General features: G+C 35.8%; 2 protein-coding genes and 1 non-coding gene across 3 annotated transcripts; 2 read left to right on the forward strand and 1 right to left on the reverse strand.

Annotated features, from left to right (window-relative positions):
* On the forward strand, positions 1-3,958 carry ppp1r8b (protein phosphatase 1, regulatory subunit 8b). The gene is made up of 7 exons (XM_015605884.3): positions 1-140; positions 1,411-1,471; positions 1,994-2,147; positions 2,253-2,467; positions 2,615-2,759; positions 2,902-2,966; positions 3,067-3,958. Exons 1-7 carry the CDS (start codon positions 91-93, stop codon positions 3,406-3,408), a joined length of 1,032 nt encoding a protein of 343 aa, XP_015461370.1. The 5' UTR covers positions 1-90; the 3' UTR covers positions 3,409-3,958.
* LOC125802846 (small Cajal body-specific RNA 1) lies at positions 1,623-1,784 on the forward strand. The gene has a single exon (XR_007439896.1). It is a non-coding gene; the product is annotated as a small Cajal body-specific RNA 1 (non-coding RNA).
* Positions 3,938-24,430, reverse strand: LOC103026527 (cytochrome P450 4B1). Its single transcript, XM_007249603.4, has 13 exons — positions 24,330-24,430; positions 23,395-23,630; positions 9,843-9,987; positions 9,707-9,751; positions 9,444-9,571; positions 9,209-9,333; positions 8,941-9,095; positions 8,030-8,136; positions 7,487-7,677; positions 7,133-7,266; positions 6,131-6,195; positions 5,864-5,946; positions 3,938-4,833 (listed from the first exon to the last, which is right to left on the reverse strand). Exons 2-13 carry the CDS (start codon positions 23,593-23,595, stop codon positions 4,662-4,664), a joined length of 1,551 nt encoding a protein of 516 aa, XP_007249665.3. The 5' UTR covers positions 23,596-23,630; positions 24,330-24,430; the 3' UTR covers positions 3,938-4,661.
* Between the last annotated feature and the right edge of the window lie 389 nt (positions 24,431-24,819).

Below are 24,819 nucleotides of genomic sequence, written 5' to 3' on the forward strand. Positions count from 1 at the left end.
GTGGGAGTCAGTGAGTGGGCAGGAGGGGGGCGGAGGGGAGATTATCCTCAGTGCTGTAGTTTAATGAATGGAGAATGTAGCTGAAGCACGATGGCTAAACCTACAGCTGCAGAGATTCCAGCGTTTGACTGTCCCTCATGGTAAGAGGGAGCGCCCTGTTTCTGCAGGAGTGAGGGGTTTACTCGGCGGGGAGTCGGAGGATTGGACTGGGGTTCTTTAGCTCGGTTAGAATAGCTGGTTAGGACATCATATTTGTCGAAGAGCTGCATGTTAGCATATTTGCTAACTGGTTAGCTAGCATGCTAGTCTATTAAGCTAGCAAGTCAGTAGCGAAAACATTAGCTACTGCTGATAAAAATAACACTGTAGAGATTTTGCCACTCGTGCTTTAATTCATGGATACTGATCTCGTCCCCACGCTGCTTCGGGTCATTTCTGTAGAAAATTGAGGAAATTATTTAATGTTCAGCTGAGGCTTTGATCCTGCAGCTAAAAACAGGCTGGGCTTGTTTTCACAGCTAGTGTGAACTGTATCAGAGCAGTCGAGGCTTACAGTAAGTTAACGCTAGCTTATTTATTCACTGGTGCAGTCAGTTTTTATCATTCTGCAAAACAGAGACGTTTAATTAATGAGCATTAAAACAGCCGGAATGATTGATTTTATTAAATATGAGAAAACCTCAGTTTAGATCAGTCTACCTTAACCTACCTGATTCTCTCAGATTCAATCTATCTAGCTATAATTGCTCCACAAAGAACACCTTAATAACAAAATAACACCAAAAGTGTCTAAAAGATGATCCAGAATCTGATTGCATTAGTTAAATAACCTAAATGTGTGGGTGTATGTATATATGTGTGTATGTTTGTGTGCATATATAAGTTACCACCAAAGAAAAAAGGTCACACACTAATATTTAATTGGACCGCCTTTAACTTTGATTGCTGCACGCATTCGCTGTGGCATAGTTTCAATAAGCTTAAAAATGTATTTCAGTCCAGTGTTGCATACATTTTTCATTGAATATTTCATGCTTTAACTAGTTCTATTTGGTTAAGTATTTTTTCCTAAGTCAGCATTTAAGAAGCTGCCGGTGCCTTTTGTCTGTGTTAAAATATTGTGATAAATGTTTTGTATTGTTCAATTTTTTTTTTGTGATGCAATATTTTTACCAGATCGCCAACCCATGTTTTGTTTTTATTATTGTTATTTATTTTATCTTTCTTATATTTCAAAGATATTGTCAGTACTTTTAGAACGCCATAGTACTTCTGCAACTTCTAGAATTTTCATTTAAACTGAAAATCTTAGTTTAGGCTGGATATCTGATACATTTACCCATGTTTACTATGTAATGGTTGTACTGTTTTGCATGTAGAAGTAATGTGTTTTTTATTTACATTTTTTAGGGCAGGTAAACCACCACCAGGACTACATTTGGATGTGGTAAAAGGAGATAAGCTAGTTGAGGTATACTACTACTACTAGTGTTGGATTTTTCTGGATAGTAATTTTTATCTGCAGACATACCATTTTAAAAATACTACTACTACTAATAATAATAATAATAGTAATGTATGAATTCAGTACATTAATGCAGTTCCTTACAGGACAATAAGAAATGCACTAGATACTAACCTGACCGTCTGCTGCCCAGTTGTTTTTAGTACTGGTGCACATCAGTGGCTGTTGGGCTCAAAATGGTGCTATAGAGATAAGCTCTGAGATTTAAGCTCCGAGTGCGAAGTTGTTCTCTCGGGTGTTATGACTCAGGGATACATCATGTGCATGTGTGAGATTGGTCTAGTTTACAACATCTCAAAAAATATTAAGCAACTTGTGTTTGTAAAGATCACATTGTGGAATCAGTTTTAATATCCTGCATTCTATATGCGATTAAATTTAATTATACTAACGTTTATTTGTTATGTGGTAGGTCACACACTGAATGTTCAAAATTCAACTGTCTGATAAAATGTTGTCTTGGTACAGAAACTGATTATTGATGAAAAGAAGTATTACCTGTTTGGGAGGAACCCGGACCTCTGTGACTTCACCATTGATCATCAGTCGTGTTCTCGAGTGCATGCTGCCCTTGTCTACCACAAACATTTAAAAAGACTTTTTCTTATTGACCTCAACAGCAGTAAGTCTTTGCGTGCCAATAAAGCCAACAAAAATTAATATCTGTCATACTGTAGTACAGAATGTAATAAACAGAACTGTAAAGGTTTTTGTTCATTCCCAACAGCACATGGCACCTTCCTCGGACACATTCGCCTGGAGCCTCACAAGCCTCAGCAGGTTCCTATTGACTCTACTATGTCTTTCGGGGCTTCCACACGTGTCTACACCATTCGTGAAAAACCCCAGAGCCAGGCTAATGTGGGGACGGGGGACAAAGCAGGAGATGATGAGGAACTGAAAGGACTGCTAGGTCTTCCTGAAGAAGAGACTGAGCTGGAGGTGTGTAAATATATTTTTTTTCTACCTATACTTTAACATATTTTATAATGTTCCTGTTGAAACAGAGTATTTTTTTTGGTATAAGCATTAAAAGTACCATATTCTTGCTTGTGTGTGTTTAATTTTTTTCTCTCTGGATCATGGAAGAACCTGACCGAGTTCAACACTGCGCACAACAAACGCATCTCTGTTCTGACAATAGAGGAGGGGAATCTGGATATCCCAAGACCCAAGAGGAAAAGGAAAAGCTCCAGAGTGAGCTTTAATGAAGACGATGAGATTATTAATCCAGGCAAGCATAACTCTTCTCTCTCTTCTTAAATTCTTATTTTGGTTGACCTCTCTTGTATATGTAGTCTTTGTCATTGTTGTACACTTGCATTAATGCTTTTAATTCCCTTTGAGTAAAAAAGAAATCTCATTTTATCTTACAGAGGACATTGACCCATCTGTTGGACGCTTTAGAAACATGATACAAACTGCTGTGGTTCCTATGAAGGTAGTTTTTTTTAAGGCACCTTTATTTGCCAATTATTGTCTGCTTAGTTATGAGATAATTGTAACAGCAGCTGTGTGCTTTTTCTTTGTTGCATCAACAGAAGAAGAAAATGGAGAGTGGTAATGTTTTGGGAATAGAAGACTCAAGGCATGTTCAGAGTTTTGCCTTAAGAGCAGGCCTGTACGGAGACCTCCCACCCACAAGCCATGATGCCCATTCCACAGGGGCCGCTGGTGGAGCCGCCATCCTGGGAGGACTCCCATTACCCAACCCTGCCCCCGAGGTGAACTTGGCCCCAGAGCCTCCTCTGCCTCCTCTTATCCTAAATCCCACCCCTGTAATGGGCCCCTTTGCTCCAGAGGGTCTCAATGAGCCTCGCAAGAAAAAATATGCCAAAGAAGCATGGCCTGGCAAAAAGCCAACACCATCGTTACTTCTGTAGCTGCCTGTGGGACTCAAGTGTGAGACTATTGATGAACTTTTTGAATACTTTGTGTTTTCTTCTCTATCAGTGGGCTACCAGACATTCCCTTAAAGGTTACTTTGACGTTGGACAAACAATTCTTACACATGTAGATAGATTTCCAGTGAGGGCTAGAAGCTAAAGAAATGGGTGACCAAATTGGGTTTAAATTCAGTGCTACATAAATCCTTTTAGGCTTGCAACAATTATTGGTAGTTTTATATAAGGGCATCACAGATTCATATTGCAGGAAAAGGTGGTTATTTAGGCACATAAAAGACATTTATATAAAAAATATATATTTTTGATGCCTGACTTCAGTCCCTAGATGGCAGTATTCCCATAAGGCTAAACTCTCTCCACACTAGAACACATTGAGGTAAAATAAAGAAAAACAAGAAGAACTTTTTTTATAACTTTAGGATTGTCACACAATTCTTGATTGTATCCAGATAACATTTTGTCTTTTGGTATATTTTTGCTTTTATATCATGAAATACACTGACAATAAACTTCAAAGTCAGTTTTATTGTGGGCACTTTTTTCTTCATTTAACCAGTTTAGGATGAGTATTTAAGTCCGTTTCCACAGCTGCATATGGTGCCCCAGGCTTGCCCTTTCACTCACATAAATGTAATATACATTTGGTCTTAGTGTCAAATGTTTGCTCTCTAAACAAGTAAACAATTAGATCAGCCTGTAAAACTACTCTTAAAGAGCTTAATTCTCTCCTAATGACACTATTATTAAGTATATGCTTCATTTTGAATACAAAAGAGTTGTATGATACACCTAAAAAAGCTAGTTCTACCAAGACCTGACGTTCTGCCAAGTTAAATAATTAACAAAGTGGTAAACACAAGCTGTTCTTTGACATACATATACAAATGCAACATACTGCTGTGTCAACGTGAAAATAGAGTTGTGTTATCAACATGCACAGCATTTTAAATTCCAGTATCATATAACAGATTTGTTTTCACATTTAAAAAATTACACCATAAAAGTTAATTATAAAAAAACTGATTATTTAAAAACACATTAAAGTTAATATAACTGCTTAAAGCCACACTAAGAATTTACAGCAACTAACAGATCAATACTGCAACACCCAAGATTTAAATATTATATATTTACTTAATAAAGATTATGCTGCACCTTTACTAAAATTAGATATGCTCCAGGGACCATATTTGGGGCTTTTCAGTGATAAGGATATTGTCTCTCTTAATCTAGTTCTCAACTAATTTGATCTTGATGTTAACCCCATTGATGGATCTGAGCACTAAACGAGGGATCATCTTTGGAACGTGGTCTGGGTCCTGGATGAGAATGTACTTCTTCAATGTCATCATTGTACCCACTTTCATCTCGTTCATAGCAAAGTTCTGCCCAATGCAGTTCCTGCATTTAATACATTACACAATATATTAGTCATGTGAATTTAACATAACTGCAATGAATGGCACAAATATTTCAGATTTATAATCAGCACCTGTAATGGCTATATTATTGCTTGTAATGTGATTCTAGAGTGAGGCTACATTCATATTAAGAGTCTTATTGGTCAGTTCTGAATTTGAATTCTGAATTTTTTAACAGATATTGTGAGTGGAATCTCTTATGCCCATAATGCTGTGTGGCGTCTGATTCTGGGTGGGAGTCAGAATTTGGCACAACACTGGTGCTGGCTGTTGGCAACAAGCACTGAACACTTGCATACAGTCAAAAGAATAAGTGCAATCCAATCTGACTATTAGTGGGTCAGCAGGTTTGCACACATCTCAATTCATTAGAGCGAAGTGTCTTTCTAAAGCTTTTCTTGGTAACTGTGCTCCCTTGAAATCATTAACAAGATCATCCCTCCATTCTCAGAATCATCCTTACCCACAAGGTGGCATGGAGCTCCAGAGCGAGGGCAATTCACTTTTATATTTAATTTCTTCTATTTTCTAATTATCTTCTGAAAAAACTTCTTGTTAATGGTTATGCAGCCCTTTCCAGTCTTGTGGAGGTCTATAATCTTGTTCCCTGACGTCCTCTAACAGCATTTTGTTTTTTTGCTGACTCAACTCAAACTTGTTTCTCAGACTTTTGTTTAGTCAAACTTTGTTAAGTTGGATTTTTTGCGGCGTAGACAAACACAGTATAGAGTTATCTAAGTTCAGACATTTGTGTAATCACCTGGTGAGTTGTGTGTTGCACAACACACCAGGTGATTACACACAGTGCGGCGGTAATTTCAAAGAGCCAACAAATTGCCAGCCTTATTGTGTAGAGCTTCATAGTGGCCACTAAATGAGGTCACGGGCACAAAGGCTCCAAGCTCCAATCAGATAAATGGGTGGGGCCTGCTATGGGTGAGAGTTGAGTCAACCTGACCTCTTTTGCACCAACACTGTCTGTTTTACAAAAAGTTCATGTAGATGCAAACCTGGGTCCTGCAGAGAAGGGCACAAAGGCATGAGGGGATCTTTTGGCTGTGTTCTCTGGCAGAAATCTCAGTGGATCAAACACCTATGGAAATAACATTACACAGAAAGGTGTTCAAAACATAGAATAATAATCAGCAATGATGAGTTAGCTGAATATGAATAGCTTAATATAGATAATTGCTTGATTTATTAATGCTGTATTCCTTTTTTGTCCAAATTAAAAACTAAAATACAGACAGATATTTAAATAAGGTTGAATTTCATACATTTGGGTTCTCCCAAACTGTGGCGTTCCGGTGGATTCCATAAACACTGGTTCCAACAATGCAACCTAAAAACATAAAAAGGTTTTATACCTTTCTGTTTTATGATGTATACAAACGATTCCATATTGCTTTCATAAAGTGAGAGAAAAACAAGCAGACTGGTTAATGTTTCATTAAATCTCCTGTGAGACAAAGGTCATAAAATGCATTCAGTAACCTGTGAAACCGCCTTGTTTATGCAAAGTCAATGCACCGTATATTTGAAGAAAAAAAGTAGACAACGGAATCATTCATTAAAGAGTCGCTGTTTTTCAGTGTCATTTTCTTATTGTTTGTGATTAAATAAGAACATTTCTATTTTCTAAAATGATTTTGGTATGCTAGCCCTCTGCAATTTTTAGAGCCATGATGGACAGACCTGTACAGCACTGACAATAAACTTTTTGCCACTTCACGAAAATACATAGAAGCACTTTATAGTTCTATTATTACAGAGTGTAGTCCTTCTGTTTATGGTCCTTCCGTTCCGTGATCTGTGGCTTCTGTCTCTGACTATATATCCACAAGATGGACCAGCTAGGTAAGAGCATCTAATAGAGTGGACAGTGAGTAAATACAGTGTTTAAAACTCCCACCGCACTGCTGTGTCTGATCCATTTAAACAAACACAACACTCACTAACACACCATACCTTTATGTCAGTGTCACTGAAGGGCTAAGAAAGACCCACCACCCAAATAATACATGCTCGGTTGTGTTCTTACCACTGATATGGTAGATCGGACACACAATAACACCACCTGTCTAATATGCTGATGTTCAAGTGCTACAAGTTCAATGATGCTATGAAGATGCTATGTGGTATCTGGCTCCAATATGTTGCATCACTATCAGAGTTTTAAGTTGACTGTAAGAGTGATCTGTGTTAAAAATTTCCCACCCCTTGGAAATCAAATTAGTTAACTATAAGATAACAAAAATGCTTGATGGAAAAAGCCTTACCTTCAGGTACTGTTCTTCCATCAAAGAAGGTCATGGGTTTGGTTAACTTCCGTGCCATTCCTGGTACAGGAGGATACAGGCGTAGTGATTCCTTAATGCACATTGTGGTGTATGGTATTTTACTAAGGTCCTCCCTGAAATACAGACAGATGTTTAGAGGCAGAAAGATTAGAGTTTCCAGGTCTGTATATTGGTCTAACTATAATCTTCAAATTTTTCACTGGTTCCTAACTGGTTGAAATGTAGTGTAATGTAATGTAGTAATTCTTTCTAATTTCCGTTACTGTTAGTACAGTCTTTTTAAAAACAACAACAGTAATAAATGGAAACATAGGAAACTCCATAATTATATACCACTCTATACTGTCCTTCCCCTCCAGAGCTTGCTGGATCTCTACTCTGCACTTCTGCTGGTGCTCAGGGTTGCAGGCCAAAGCATACAATATCCAGGCAAGGCCACTTGCTGTAGTATCGTGTCCCTCAAACATAAAAGTGTCCACCTCTGCTCGGATGTCCTCATCTGACAAGCCCTGCTGCTGCTCATCCTACAGATTAGATATACAGATTTATTTCAATCTTTGTTACAGCATTTGCTGACAACATCTATTGGTATTTATTTGACAGTGACAATTTGTTAACCAAGTGTTTGATTATATTACACAAAATGTATAACAGATAAAGCAGAAATCTCAAAGTCTGGGCTTTACTACTAATCTTACAGTAAAACAGCTGTTTATTGCCAGAAATACCCACAACATAAACTTCACAACCTAGGATTGTTCTGACAGCCTTTCAGCATTAAACAGTTGTACCAGTGTGGCCACCCAGCAGTCCCATTATGGCATGCATGTAACACAAAATTTACACATGAATATTGATAAAAGAGGTGTAACATACTCGAGCACAGAGAAGGATATCCAGAAAGTCTAAATTCCTCTTCTTCTGAGAAAGGTTCTGCTCCTTTTCCTTAGTTAAAACTTCTTTCCTCTTTCTGATGACTTCCTCTACAAAAGAAAAGTTCAGATATGGAGTTAGTTTCAGCTTTATGCAAATACAGTGCACTCCAGAATTAAGACCACTCTTCATATAGAATACCTCATTGTTAAGGCGGAGCATCAATATTCAGCACTTTTACGGTACCCACTAAATTACTTCAATAATGAATATAGATACACTTGTTCCAATAAGCAGACAATTTGTGCAATTTGCTGTTTAATTTACACCATGTACATATTTTATACATTTTAGTTCCTCTTCATTTGTCTGCCCAATTCAGTACAGGGACTAAACACTAGTTTAGTTAAAGAAACCCAAATTAAGCAAATCAAAAAAGCTACTGTACAAAATAACATTCAGAGATCGACAAACGCTGATATTCCAACAGTAATAAGAAACAAGTAAGTAATTTGTTCATGAACTGTTACCTCAGGGGACAGCTTGGAAACACCCACACATGCATAAGATTTGAGGTGTTATCATGTTATCAAGGATGGACACAGGTCAGTGTGCTCATGGCAAGGTGATTAAGCATTGGAAAGGCATAGCATTTAACATTTCTTAATTCACAGTGGACAGTGCAGTGGGTGGTAATGATCATGACCAGCATTTGACTAGCCGTAATCACACTCAATGCAGGAGCCCCCACATGCATATCTCACAGGTCAGTGCTGCATCATTTAGCTTCCATGATAATTTAGTTACTGTACTAGTTCCTGTTTAATGACTTTTAGAATGTCAGTGTAAAAATAAACAATGCCCAGCACTACTAATTTTCCTAATTTTACCTGAGATTAAATACATTTACACACCTGTGTGTTCGTGTGCAATCCTGCATGCTCTCCTGTACATGTAGCCATGAGGGCTGAGGTGAAAGATGAAATCGATATGGTACAGAAAGACTCGGAACCGGAGGTTCACCAGGTCACACAGATCATACACTGCCTTAATATATTTGTTGGTTCCACTGAAATTAAAAATATTAAAATTATAAACATGTGTACCTTGTATTTAAAGTACAGTATATGCCATTATGTATTACTTTATTTAGATTTTTACTTTATTTTCTGTTTTACCCACCTTTCTGTCTGACAGTTACTTTCGCAGCTGAAGGCACACTTCATTATGCTGTCCAGTGTCATCAAACTAACATGCTGAAAAAGTTCAAAGGACTCCTGTGTTTTGGCATAGGTCTCCCACTTGTCCTTTAAGAGTGAAAACATTAAATCTTAAACATGCTGATGTTGCGTGGGTGCATATCTGTATATAAAAACTAAAAATTAACTCAGTTACAAAGCATGTGACATAAACTCACCAGCATGATCTTGGCAGAATCTGACATTATCTTCACATATGGCTTCAAGATATCATAATGGAAGCCAGGGGTGAGGAGTCGTCTGTGGCGAAACCACCTCTGCCCTGCAGAGACGAGTAAACCTTCACCTGAAAAGATATTGTAAACAGCTGTATCAGTTAGATATAAAAAAAATTACAATCAGTAATAGTATTATGACTTGGGATGAGACCTCTTTGATGGTGGCCTCAATCTTAATGCCTTTCTTTTATATATTATGTTACCTATCCAAGTAGTGAGGAATCTGTATGCTATATCATCCTTTGGTTCTGTAAATCAAAAATACAAGATCTGTGTTAGGTATTATCTCTGTCTCTCAGACTGCTGTAAAAAAATAAAAACAATCAATTATCAATTCACCTGTCGATGATAGAATGGTCTTCACGTAAGCCGGATGGTGGATGTTTAAAATTGAAATGTCAGGGCCAAACCACAATGGGAAGGCATATGGATAATTTTCTCCAAAAGTAATAATCTTCTCCAAATCAGTTCCATCTTGCTGAAACTGTAAAAATAACACAATACTGGAACTTAGTACAGGACTCTACACAGTACATGAACTTTTCAAAAAACGACATGCACTCACATACTTCATACCTGCACTACTGCTTATACTTGCGCTATAATTCCCACTTTATTTCCCCCTACAACTGACAATTAAAGAACTTTACGCACTCATTTAACTTTACCAGTCTTAGGCTTAATACCTCTAATGTTTATATGGGTTTTGTTTACAATGGTACTGTCATTCCCTCTTCAATTTATCACTATTGCACTATTGTCTTGTGTTTAATGTCTCATGTAAGCTTGCTGCCCAGATAGCCAGCAACTTTGGCCCGGAGTCGTTTCTAAGTCGGCACTGCTGGTTTAGAGTCGCAAGCAGAAAAATACTTCTGGCCCACAGCTGGCCCAGTGTCACTTTCTGAGTGTTCTACATCAGTGTCACTGAGCAGTCGTTTTGGTGCTGGTGAACGACTGTCGCACCTAACCTGTTGATTCTCTGAACACAGGAATGTACTGGCTCAAATACGGCAGACGACCCTGTACCAGCACTGCACTAACAAAGTGGAAAACTGACTGTTCCCTACTGTTAGCACTTTTCTACCAAAGCTGACTTGTATATTTTCTTTTTATTTACAGTTATAGATGACTCCTGTCAGTAAGAATACTTACTCCCGCTGTTATGCTGCTCCTCACACACACACGCACACAAACACACACACACACAGCCTGTTATAGTACACACACACACACACACACACAGAGCCTGTTATAGTACACACACACACACCCACACACAGAGCCTGTTATAGTACACACACACAAACACACACACACACACACACACACACACACACACACACACACACACACACACACACAGACACACACAAACAGGGGCGCAGATGGAAATTCTGAACTGGGGGGACCAAGCTGTAAAATCATATATATATATGTTCTGACCCCCCTCTGATCTGACTCCATGTTTTATACCCCAAATGACGTGAAACCTGTTGATGAGGCGTTGTTAAAATCATCTCATGTTAGCATGCACGTGTTAGTACTGAAGTTTCACGTGTCTGACTGGACCACTAGTGTTTGACCTTGACTGCGTTCCTCCAGAACGGAACCTCATGGCACTATCTGTGTGTGTGCGTCACCCCCCGCTTTGAAGCAGAGGTTTTTTAGGGAGGCACTCACTCACCAAAAGGCTGCTTTGATCTAATAGCCTTTTTTGTAGCAATTTAGCCCCGTACCAGTCGAATTGATGACCGTTAGTTAGGGTCCTGCAGTAAACAAAATACTTCAAGCCTGAGCTACATCTCACATGTTATATGTTAATGTGTTAGTAAATGTATCATGTGGGTTAATTTGTCATATAATAAAGTCTGTGTTAGTCACATGCCATATCAAACAATGTTTTACTATATGTGTAAAGGATATATTGTGATTATTGGTTAATCTTTTATATAATTGCGTGTAAAATACACTGTGAGTAAAAATGATCAAATATAATGTGAGTATTGGTTAATGCATATACAATACAAGGTTTCACACAATAATTATGTAATTATAGATACTAAGATAAGTAATCATTATTGAAAGATATTTGTCAATACACTCAAGGTAAAATAAACAGTTACTCTTTACTAGCTAACCTAAATGCTTCCACAGAACTTTTGTTTAGATGTTGTACATTAGCTAGCTAGTCAGCTAGGTTAACTTAGTGGTTGTGTGTCTCTACAAGTCACTGTGTAATGTTTGTTTTGGCTAGCTTTTTAGTTAAATAAAATGGTGCTGTGTCTGAGAGTTAATATAAAAAAATCTTTATTTGTATTGTTTATTCCAGAGTTCAGTAATACGTTCCTGCACACTCTGCTACTTCGTTAAAAGTGTATGTTATTAACTTAGCTAGCACATTTTTATATAAACACACTCACTACAACCAAATAAGCTTTAGTCAACATTTCTCTAATTTGTAAAATCACACTAGAAGTTGTTTGTGTATGCAGTATATTAGTGTATAACAGAGACAAAATGTTTTACTTGAAAAAGTTTAAAATTAAATTACACACACACACAGTTATCCTGTTAGACACAACAGGAGAATTTAACAACATTAAGTAAAATAGTGGAGCTTTTCAGAGCAATTAAATTATTCATGTTTATATTGGCAAAAAAAGGAAATAGGAAAATCATAGATACATTTTATTATTGTCAGTAAATTAATATGTTTTAATGTTGCTGCCCCTACTTTCGCTTCTGCTGGTGCCCAATTTTCCAAGTACTTATTTCAAGAATGTGATGCTGAATTTAAAATGGTCATGTCATACAAAAGAAAAAACATAACAGCATTATATTTGTAAATATGACTGCAATAAACATATTTAACATTAAACTATTACTGTACTTTGATTCTATTAGTTGATAGTTGTATCTATAGAAACAAGCGTACAATTAAATATGTGTAGAGAAGGTATAACTTGCTTTTAGAGCCTACTCAGAAAATATAAATAAGAAAAACTATACTGGTGCGTGTGTAATGCTCTCAGGGAGTAAGATATAAATTTACTGAGGAGGAGACATCAATGAATTATTAAATTATCTTTATTTTAATTGTCTTTATATTATTTTAATCTTTATAATCAACACATTTTCCTTATAATTAATGTAGATGTATTTATATATTTAAGTATTACAGTATGGAGGACCAAAAATGACATACGTATAAATAAATAAATGCACATATAAATGTAGAAATAAATAAATGTTGAAATAAATAAATGAATAAATAAATAAATGTTGAAATAAATAAATACATATATAAATACACATAGAAATGAATAAATAAATAAATATATAAAAAATAAATACACGCATGAATAATTGTATAGGTAAATAAATAAATTAATAAATACATTTCTAATTTTTTATATTTATTTTTATTTATTCATTTATATGTGCATTTATTTATTTTTTCATTTATTTAGTCATTCATTTATTTCAACATTTCTACATTTATTTATTGATTTATTGCCACATTTATTAATTTATTTATTTCTGTATTTCTGCATTTGTATGATAGTTAGGTAGGCGGTCCTATCCTCGCTCTAAAGCAGGATTGGTTTTTGAGCTGCAAAAGTTTTGGCTCTACTGCTCCTGCCTTGGCCTGCAGCGGCGACATTTTTAAGCTGTTGACCCTCATTCATTTTCAGCAGTTGTTACTGCAGTAGGGGTTATAGCCGCGATGTTGCTGTGCCGTCCCTTTTGTTCTGTCTCACTGATACCGGAAGTACAGGACGGTGGAGATAAATAAATAAATGAAGAAATGTGGAAATAAATAAATAAATGTAGAAATGTTGAAATAAATAAATGAATGAATAAATAAGTGTTGAAATAAATAAATGAATAAATGTTGAAATAAATAAATGAATGAATAAATAAATAAATGCACATATAAGTAAATATATAAAAAAATATATAAATAAATAAGAAATGTATTAATTTATTTATTTACCTATGCAAATATTTATTCATTCATTCATTCATTCATTTATATGTGCATTTATTTATTTATTTCAACATTTATTTATTTATTCATTTATTCATGTATATATTTATTATTTCTACATTTATATTTGCATTTATTTATTTATACTTATGTCATTTTTGGTCCTCCATAGTACAGCTCAAACACACACACACAAAAACCTATACAGTATGTGTGTATATGTACAGTACTGTGAAAATGTTTTAGGCCGATGCAAATTTCTTAAAACCAATTATCTCAATATTAAGTTGAGTTAATATTGAGTTTTACTTGGCAAAGGTACCATGTATTAAAACAGATACAAATAAAAATAAATACGGTAAAAAGTAACAAGAAGTCCACAGGTGCCAAACCTTTGTTTGGGCGAACCTATTAAACCAATGTTTTTCATAGTACAAAGTAGGGCTGTGAATCTTTGGGAATCCCAAAATTTGATTCAAAATTGATTCTTGGGGTCACAATTCAATTTTTTTCCTGATTCTTTCAAATCAGTTGGATTTCTTTTTCTTCATCCTCCATACTTTAGCGGCGCAACAACAAACACTGTAACACAACACTACATGCCCCTCTGTAGCCTAATAGGGAGAGGCTGTAAGAGCACTGTCGTGGGGAGCTTTTTAACTGTACCGCAGAGCTCAGCTAGTTAAAGAAACAGTCCGGGGGCTCCGTTCTCGTATTTGGTCTTCATAATGCATGCATAATGTTGTTACCCCTGTCTTAACTTTTGGAACATGTTACAGGCATCAAATTCAAAATGAGTGAATATTTGCAACATTAAATTTCTTGTCTTTGTAGTGTATTCAATTGAGTTAAAAAGAATTTGCAAATTGTAATCTGTTTCTGTTTTCTTTTTTTCCCTTTATTTTTTAAATATGTAAACTTTATGAATTAAACATAAATTTTATATAAATCTTTGTTTTATGTCTTTCTTTGAGCTTCCAGACAAAGTTTTTCTCTCATTAACACTTATTGAGTAAACAGAATACTCTATTTAAACCAATGGTGAATTCCTTATTAGTGTTTCCTATAATAATATATAATAATCATATTGATGTACTGATGTACAAAGTGGTTATTTACATAAATTTTATGTACAAATAGCTTGTAGCTTGTAGTAGTAGGAATAACATTGTAGGTTCATGAACCTCCTAGTTCTTAGAAAACAAATTCACCAACAGTAAAAGACAAAGTACCTTCAGTTACAAAAGTTTTGCTTAACTTGTGTTGGGCACTGGACCAAGTTCGGTGGCAGGATCTCAGCCAGCTTCAAGAACAGTCAGAAACCAGTGTAGGCCCAGTCCTGGTCCTACGTTCAAAAAGACACTGGGCCGAGTCCGGTGACCGAATCTCAGCCAGCTTTGAGGAGTCAGAAACCGAATAAGGCCCAGACTTGGTCCTACGTTCAAAAAGACACTGGGCCAAGTTCAGTGGCCAGATGTCAGCCAGCTTCCAGAACAGTCAGAAACCAGTGCAGGCCCAGACCTGGTCCTACATTCAAAAAGACACTGGGCCGAGTCCGGTGACCGACTCTCAGCCAGCTTCGAGGAGTCAGAAACCGAATAAGGCCCAGACTTGGTCCTACGTTCAAAAATACACTGGGCCGAGTCCGGTGGCCGGTTCTGGGCCACCTTTGAGGACAGTCAGAAACCAGCTAAGGCCCAATACTGGGCCAGCACTCGGTGGCTATCTGGGTGTATTGTACATTTAGTGTCTCTGATTCTTTTCATATTTTTATCTTTCTGTTTTGCGTGTTTTTGGAGAAGGACAGTAACGAATAATAAATAATTCATTTAAATCCTCTGTATATCCTGTACATATGCAGTATTGTCAATATAACTACTTGACTTGACTTGATATCCAGGGCTGTGTGAACTGTCAACAGCTCAATTCAACCCTAAGGCATTCTGTAAAGTCCTATCATGCAATTTAAAGAATGCTAAAGTCACATTCCGGCTGTTCGCCTTACAATGTGGTTTTATTACAGCCTTAAGTGCTAGCAATAAGTTAATAAAACAAAGTGGGGTCAGACATAGGGTTAGGTTTTACACACACTGCACCATGCTGGTCTCTGCACACAGAAAGTACATCATTATTCACCTTAAAATAAAGTTTAAAAAGGGGGAGGGAGGTGGACAATATATATTGATTACAGGATAGGTCCTTAGGGGGGGTTCCCTAAGAACGTTCAAGGGGTCGTTTAAAACACACTAAATGCGTATATAACATTTAGCCTATATATACCCAGATAGCCACCGAGTGCTGGCCCAGAATTGGGCCTTAGCTGGTTTCTGACTGTCCTCAAAGCTGGCCCAGAACCGGCCACCGGACTCGGCCCAGTGTCTTTTTGAACGTAGGACCAGGACTGGACCTTATTCGGTTTCTGGCTCCTCAAAGCTGGCTGGGAGTCGGTCACCGGACTCGGCCCAGTGGCTTTTTGAATGTGGGGCCAGGTCTGGGCCTTATTCAGTTTCTGACTGTTCTGGAAGCTGGCTGAGATTCGGTCACCGGACTCGGCCCAGTGTCTTTTTGAACGTAGGACCAGGATTGGGCCTTACTCGGTTTCTGACTCCTCAAAGCTGGCTGAGATTCGGTCACCGGACTCGGTCCAGTGTCTTTTTGAACGTAGGACCAGGTCTGGGCCTTTTCCGGTTTCTGACTCCTTGAAGCTGGCTGAGATTCGGTCACCGGACTCGGTCCAGTGCCCAACATTGGGCTGAATAGAGTAAGCAAACTGCTTGTAACTGAAGGTACTTTGTCTTTTACTGTTGGTGAATTTGTTTTCTAAGAACTAGGAGATTCAGGAACCTACAATGTTATTCCTACTACTACAAGCTACAAGCTATTTGTACATAAAATTTACGTAAATAACCACTTCGTACATCAGTACATCAATATGATTATTATATTATATTATATATATTATATATTATTATAGGAAACACTAATAAGGAACTTACCATTGGTTTAAATAAAGTATTTTGTTTACTCAATTAGTGTTAATGAGAAAAAAAAGCTCAAAGAAAGACATAAAACAAAGACTTATATTAAATTTATGTTTAATTCATAAATTTTACATATTAAAAAAAAGGAAAAAAAAGAAAATAGAAACAGAATACAATTTGCAAATCTGAATCGAATTGTGGGATTCCCAAAGATTCACAGCCCTACTCTGTACTATGAATAACATTGGTTTAATAGGTTTAAGGTTAAAGGTTTGGCACCTGTGGACTTCTTGTTACTTTTTACCGTATTTATTTTTATTTGCATCTGTTTTAATGCATGGTACCTTTGCTATGTAAAACTCTCTTAATATTGAGATAATTGGTTTTAAGAAAATTGCATCGACCTAAAACATTTTCACAGTAATGTACATACACACATACTGTATAGGTTTTTGTGTGTGTTTGATCTGTACTATGGAGGACCAAAAATGACATAAGTATAAATTAATAAATGCACATATTAATGTAGAAATACATAAATATAGACATAAATAAATGAATAAATAAATACATGTTGAAATAAATAAATAAATAAATATATAAATAAATGAACATATACATGAATGAATAAATAAATAAATAAATACACGGATAAGTATTTGCATAGGTAAATAAATAAATTAATAAATACATTTCTTATTTATTTATACATTTATTTATATATTAATGTGCATTTATTTATTTATTTATTCCTTTATTTATTTCACCATTTCTACATTTATTCATTTATTTATTTCAACATTTCTACATTTATTTATTCATTTATTTTCACATTTCTTCATTTATTTATTTCCACATTTCTTCATTTATTTATTTCCACATTTCTGCATGTCTATGGTAATTAGAGCAATTAAAGCAGGATTGGTTGCGGGACACAGAAGTACAGCGGCTGTCTTTATACAGTAATTCACAAGAAAACAGACATGGGGGTTCCAGTAAAGAAGTGTTTTACACACCAGTACAGTGGTGTATACACCAGTACACCCTACAGAACAGTGTTTTACACACCAGTACATAACAGGACAGTGGTGCATACACCAGTACACACTGGTGTACCGGCGCACACCCCGCTGTGCTGCTGTGTGTCCCGGCGCACACCCCACCGTCCTGTACTTCCGGTATCAGTGAGAAGGAAACAAAGGGACGGCACAGCAACATCACGGCTATAACCCCTACTGCAGTAACAACTGCTGAAAATAAATGAGGGTCAACAGCTTCAAAATGTTGCCGCTGCAGAATCCGTGTATCATTCGTTCATTTGATATTCAATTGAGAATCAAAATCGGAAAATTAAAAAACCAATTCGTTTTTTCGTTTTTGAATATAATACCAAAAAACGAATAACGGCTTGTATTTTGTATTTTTATTTGGTTATCCAAACAAAAATTGGAAATTTAAAAAACGGACCAGGAGCCGAATTTGATTTTGATTTTGAACTTGACCCATTTGTGTGCCCCGGAAGTTACTGATTTGTTTATTCTTGGTGGGTTTCTGTTGCGCGGGAGTTCACTGCAGTGTTATCTACACAGTCTGTATTGCTGTAGGCAGCATGGCCGGACTGGAACCACATTCTGGCCTAATTAAAGATCTTTTTGAAGGTGGTAAGACGCATGAAGAGATTTCGTGCACGTTGCAGCAAATGGGGATCCAGCGATGTTCTGCAATGAGTGTTAGAAGGTTCTGTGTTCAACACGACCTTAAGTGAAAAAGACATGTATCGAACACAGAATTGGAGAGGGCCGTTGAGGATGGAGAGTTTTATCTTGTTCAGAGGAACTAAACGCGTTGCAGTGAAAGAAGACGATATGACAACAGAAAAAATCGGCAGGATCTTTCAGGTGTTTGTCTAACGTTCCGTAGCTAAATGTCATATTTAGTAGGCGGCAATTCACAGAATAACATTAACTAAATATGACATTTAGCTACGGAACGTTAGACAAACACCTGAAAGATCCTGCCGATTTTTTCTGTTGTCATATCGTCTTCTTTCACTGCAACGCGTTTAGTTCCTCTGAACAAGATAAAACTCTCCATCCTCAACTCCATCCAAAGCCTACAGCAATACAGACTGTGTAGATAACACTGCAGTGAACTCCCGCGCAACAGAAACCCACCAAGAATAAACAAATCAGTAACTTCCGGGGCACACAAATGGGTCAAGTTCAAAATCAAAATCAAATTCGGCTCCTGGTCCGTTTTTTAAATTTCCAATTTTTGTTTGGATAACCAAATAAAAATACAAAATACAAGCCGTTATTCGTTTTTTGGTATTATATTCAAAAACGAAAAAACGAAAAAACGAATTGGTTTTTTAATTTTCCGATTTTGATTCTCAATTGAATATCAAATGAACGAATGATACACGGATTCTGCAGGCCAAGACAGGAGCAGTAGAGCCAACACTTTTGCAGCTCAAAAACTAATCCTGCTTTAGAGCGAGGATAGGACCACCTACCTAACTATCATACAAATGCAGAAATACAGAAATAAATAAATTAATAAATGTGGAAATAAATCAATAAATAAATGTGGAAATAAATCAATAAATAAATGTGGAAATAAATCAATAAATAAATGTGGAAATAAATCAATGAATAAACAAATGTTAAAATAAATAAATGAAAAAATAAATAAATGCACATATAAATGAATAATTAAAAAATATATAAAAAATAAATAAGAAATGTATGTATTATTTTATTTATTTAACTATACAATTATTCATGCGTGTATTTATTTATTTCTACATTCATGTATGCATTTATTTATTTATACATATGTCATTTTTGGTCCACCATACTGTACTACTTAAATAAATAGATACATCTACATTAATTATACGGAAAATGTGTTGATTATAGATATTAAAATAATATAAAGACAATTAAAATAAAGATAACCAAATAAAAATACAAAATACAAGCCGTTATTCGTTTTTTGGTATTATATTCAAAAACGAAAAAACGAAAAAACGAATTGGTTTTTTAATTTTCCGATTTTGATTCTCAATTGAATATCAAATGAACGAATGATACACGGATTCTGCAGGCCAAGACAGGAGCAGTAGAGCCAACACTTTTGCAGCTCAAAAACTAATCCTGCTTTAGAGCGAGGATAGGACCACCTACCTAACTATCATACAAATGCAGAAATACAGAAATAAATAAATTAATAAATGTGGAAATAAATCAATAAATAAATGTGGAAATAAATCAATAAATAAATGTGGAAATAAATCAATAAATAAATGTGGAAATAAATCAATGAATAAACAAATGTTAAAATAAATAAATGAAAAAATAAATAAATGCACATATAAATGAATAATTAAAAAATATATAAAAAATAAATAAGAAATGTATGTATTATTTTATTTATTTAACTATACAATTATTCATGCGTGTATTTATTTATTTCTACATTCATGTATGCATTTATTTATTTATACATATGTCATTTTTGGTCCACCATACTGTACTACTTAAATAAATAGATACATCTACATTAATTATACGGAAAATGTGTTGATTATAGATATTAAAATAATATAAAGACAATTAAAATAAAGATAATTTAATAATTCATTGATGTCTCCTCCTCAGTAAATTTATATCTTACTCCCGTTTGGAGAACATGTTGGCATTAGCGTCCAATGCAACACCTAACATTAGCCTGAGAGCATTACACACCAGTATAGTTTTGCTTATTTATATTTCCTGAGTAGGCTCTAAAAGCAAGTTAGACCTTCTCTACACATATTTAATTGTACGCTTGTTTCTATAGATACAACTATCAACTAATAGAATCAAAGTACAGTAATAGTTTAATGTTAAAAATGTTTATTGCAGTCATATTTGCAAATATAATGTTGTTATGTTTGCCCATTGTGACCATTTTTTTTTGGCCATAATGTTGACCATCTTAAATTCAGCATCACATTCTTAAAATAAGTACTTGGAAAATTGGGCACTAGCAGAAGCGAAAGTAGGGGCAGCAACATTAAAACATATATTAATTTACTGACAATAATAAAAGGCATCTATGATTTTCCTATTTCATTTTCTGCCAATAGATAGATAGATAGATAGATAGATAGATAGATAGATAGATAGATAGATACTTTATTTATCCCGAAGGAAATTTAGGATATATATAAATATAATATAAAACATGAATAAGTTAATTGCTCTGAAAAGCTCCACTATTTTACTTAATGCTGTTAAATTCTCCTGTTGTGTCTAGTTATAGATAACTGTATGTAATTTGATTTTACATTTTTTAAGTAAAACACTTTTGTCTCTAGTATACTAATATAACTTACTGCACACACAAACAACTTCTAGTGTGATTTTACAAATTAGAGAAATGTTGACTAAAGCTTATTTGGTAGTAGTGAGTGTGTTTATATAAAACTGTGCTAGCTAAGTTAATAAAGTACTTACATTTTTAACAAAGTAGCAGAGTGTGCAGGAACGTATTACTGATCTTTATTACTGAATAAAGAATTTTTTGTATTAACTGACAGACACAGCACCATTTTATTTAACTAAAAAGCTAGCTAAAACAAACATTACACAGTGACTTGTAGAGACACACAACCACTAAGTTAACCTAGCTGACTAGCTAGCTAATGTACAACATCTAAACAAAGGTTCTGTGGAAGCATTTAGGTTAGCTAATAAAGAACAATTCGCCAGCTAACTACCAAATTGGATAACTAGCAAGCCTAAATGCTTTTATGGTATGTATGTTTGTAAAAGCATTTAAGCTAACGCTAGCAAACTAGCTGGTTTCTATCCTAGCAAGCTAACTATTTATTAGCTTAGCTAACCTAAATAAGGTTACCGAAACAGTACTTCTGTTCTGGCCTTGTACACTAGTTAACAATTTTAATTTCAAGTAAAACCATACTTTTTGGTTGTCTGTTAGTGACTGTTATAGCTGCATTATCATTTACATTAACATGAAATGTGTTTATGCTACATTCTGAGATAATTTAGCCTCAGATAATATCACCTTGATATGCTGCTAAGTTAGCTAGCTTAGCTAACTGAAGAGGCGACACAGATAGGGTTATAACTCATATTTGACGGCCAAAATATTTATTAAGTACATGGAATCTAAATAAATGATATTTCAAAAAAGGTACTTAATACTTAGGTACGTAGGTTTGCTACCTACCTACAAACTTCAAAGGTTTCAGGATAGCTGACAGTTGACGAAAGTTTTAATGTTTGAGGAATCCGCGCGCCAAGTGCTACGAGAAACCGCACGGGTTGAACTGGGCTGATGCGCAGGGGCACCAAGGTAAATATCACCTAGATCACTCTAAACGTGATCACACACACAGCTTATCCAGTCCATGTAGAAAAATGTGGCCAATAGAATTAGACTCTCTGGGTGTGTGTGTGTGTGTGCGCGTGCGTGCGTGTGTGTGTGTGTGTGTGTGTGTGTGTCATACCTGTCAAGTTTTAGATTTAAAAATAAGGGATATTTTCCTCTGTCCGCTTAAAGCCGTCCCACCAGCCCAACGAAGGTTCAGTATCTCTTACATTTTAAAACAGGTTTACAAAAAATCTAAAATAACCACATGTGAACCACTTACACACTACAATTAGATTATCAGAATCTGAACATGTTGTGGACATTCCTATATGTCATTCTTTTAATACAGCCAAAAAAACCCTTTTCTATATCTTTTTTTTTATTTAAGATTTCATGTCTTTTTTTTGTAATAAATGCACTCTTTTATATGATATATTTTTTATTTATTTAATGGATTTAAAATTGAACAAAGAGTGCACAAATTCTGCAATATGACTGTTGGTGACCTAAAAATGGTATTATGAGCTTTTACTAAAAGGACATGGACCAGATATATTCCATCAGTAAAAATTAGTCCTAAGGGGCCTACACAATAATTTTTAATTAATACTAATTCCTTTTGATCACTCCACCCCTGATCAGTTCAGTTAATGTCGGTCCTCTCCACATTTTCTAGTTAAACTGAGTCACAAGCTGTAATTTTTTTTTATTTTAAAAGGTTTAATCTGTGTGTTTTATTTCGGAGTATTTTTAAGCAGCTATCAGAAAAATCTCATCACAGTTTCCATGATTAGACTACCTTTACCTTTCTTTTAGAAAAATTGCTGCATGTATGTTTTAACATCAGCAGCTCCAACTAGCTGCCTGAACTCACAGCGAGGAGGGCGGGGCTTCCCCACACTGACCCTCCTTGGCTGTTTCTCCTGAAAGGCGGGACCTTCTCCTTGAACTGGCTCCACGATTGGTTAAGAGACACAGAGCGGTCAGTGCCCTGTATCCTCAATAATATATATTTTTTTATTTTAATAAAATACGGGAAATTTACGGGAAAATACTAATACGGGAGGACGGCGGGAAAGAGGAGTAAAATACGGTAGTTTCCCGGCCAAAACGGGAGACTTGACAGGTATGGTGTGTGTGTGTGTGTGAAGCAGTACTATAACAGGCTGTGTGTGTGTGCGTGTGTGTGTACTATAACAGTGCTGGTACAGGGTCGTCTGCCGTATTTGAGCCAGTACACACCTGTGTTCAGATAATCAACAGGTCAGGTGCGTCAGTCCTTCACCAGCACCAAAACGACTGCTCACTGACACTGATGTAGAACAGTCAGAAAGTGACACTGGGCCAGCTGTGGGCCAGAAGTATTTTTCTGCTTGCGACTCTAAACCAGCAGTGCCGACTTAGAAACGAGTCCGGGCCAAAGTCGCTGGCTATCTGGGTATTTTAAGTTGGTTTAAGAGTTAAGAGTTTAAGGTCTGCTTCTTTTACACCGAGTCGCTGAAGTGAAAAACAGGACAAGTGGTCTGACACTTACTTCATTAGTATTTCCCAACAGCCAGTGTCCTGGTGGTCCTGGAAACTGTTCGAATGCAGCCTTCAGTGTCTTTCTCCGCTGCATTAATCGAGTCAGCAGCATACCGACATAGATCACACACACGACCCCCAGAGCATGATACAAGCGCACTGGTTCGAGGTAAGTTTCTAATACGTGCCTAAAATTCTCCGAAATCTCCATTGCTCGCTCCTCCACTGCCGAGTCACTGTCCACAACTGTGAATAAAGGACAGAGAGAATGAGGGAGGGAGGGAGAGAGAGAGAGAGAGAGAGAGAGAGAGAGAGAGAGATAGTCTTCATGGGAAATAAGGGCACGGTACAGTTTAATACCAGTAAATTGTTTAATTACAGTAGTTTGGTCTCTGTGTGCTCAGGATGTTGCATATTGCTACAGAGCACACTTAGCAATATGCTATTGAGCATACAGATTCCAAACTTCTTTTTTTTTCAATTTACTGGTATTAAACTGTACAGTTTCTATTATGTCGATTATATAAGGGGAGGAACATTTGGGCTGCAAGAGCCTCAATCTTACAAAACCTTGTAAATGTAAAAAAAAAAATGTTAAAATGAACAAAAATGACCTTTATCCGCAAATAAACCCTATATACACAGTCCTGGAAAAAATAAGAGACTACTTGAAAATTCTGAACTCTTAAATCTTTATAATTATGAACTTGTTTTCTTTGCATTATGTGAGGTTTGAAAGCTCTGCATCGTTTTTATTATTTCAGCCATTTCTCATTTTCTGAAAATAAATGTTCTAAATACACTTAGAAAAAATGTTCCTCAGAGTAATCACAAATTTAAGGCTGGTTAGAACATAGAAGATGCGAAATTTCTGTATAAACCTGTCTGGACTGTTCTGTGGATATTGTGAAGAATTCTGTGTCTGTGTTGTGTGAGCCAGCTCACCTTTCACTCCTCTCCTCTCAGTATGCCCAGTGCCACAGCTGCTGCTAAAAAGAAACAAAACTAGATTGTGAATAAAAGAAAAGACTGCACTTCCACAAGTCTCTGTTAAAGGGCACATACTGTGGAAATCTGACCTTTCCCAATTTTTAAAATATCAGAGTTAGTAGGGTAAAATGCTCTAAGGTGGCACATATAAGCTGCATTTGATTTAGGGCTTTTTCAAACTTTCACAAGTTGTAATGGCATGTGATTAGAATCATGAATTCATAAATGTCTAATCTTAGATTAGCATGGAGCAATCTTTAAAAAAAAAAACATAGCACTCAATGTAAGGACCACCCAATGATCAGTGACAGTTATGAGACAAATTTAGTGTTAGGGAGACACATTTATTATAAATAAATGCTAGTTTTTATCAAGATATGTTCAATGTTTTCTTTGAAATTATTAAAGTATACATATGTTTACATATGCCTAGTAATCAGTAAAA

The sequence above is a fragment of the Astyanax mexicanus genome, chromosome 6 (genome assembly GCF_023375975.1).
Source record: "Astyanax mexicanus isolate ESR-SI-001 chromosome 6, AstMex3_surface, whole genome shotgun sequence".
NCBI classification, from domain to species: Eukaryota; Metazoa; Chordata; class Actinopteri; order Characiformes; family Acestrorhamphidae; genus Astyanax; species Astyanax mexicanus.

Excerpts from the sequence above, each read along its gene's own strand:
- LOC103026527 (XM_007249603.4), bottom strand. The coding sequence starts at position 23,595 with ATGGAGATTTCGGAGAATTTTAGGCACGTATTAGAAACTTACCTCGAA. Across the intron at positions 9,752-9,842 it reads GACCATTCTATCATCGACAG|AACCAAAGGATGATATAGCA; the intron begins GTGAATTGATAA and ends TTTGATTTACAG. Across the intron at positions 9,334-9,443 it reads ATTCTGCCAAGATCATGCTG|GACAAGTGGGAGACCTATGC; the intron begins GTGAGTTTATGT and ends TCACTCTTAAAG.
- ppp1r8b (XM_015605884.3), top strand. The coding sequence starts at position 91 with ATGGCTAAACCTACAGCTGCAGAGATTCCAGCGTTTGACTGTCCCTCA. Across the intron at positions 2,148-2,252 it reads TCTTATTGACCTCAACAGCA|CACATGGCACCTTCCTCGGA; the intron begins GTAAGTCTTTGC and ends CATTCCCAACAG. Across the intron at positions 2,760-2,901 it reads CGATGAGATTATTAATCCAG|AGGACATTGACCCATCTGTT; the intron begins GCAAGCATAACT and ends TTTATCTTACAG.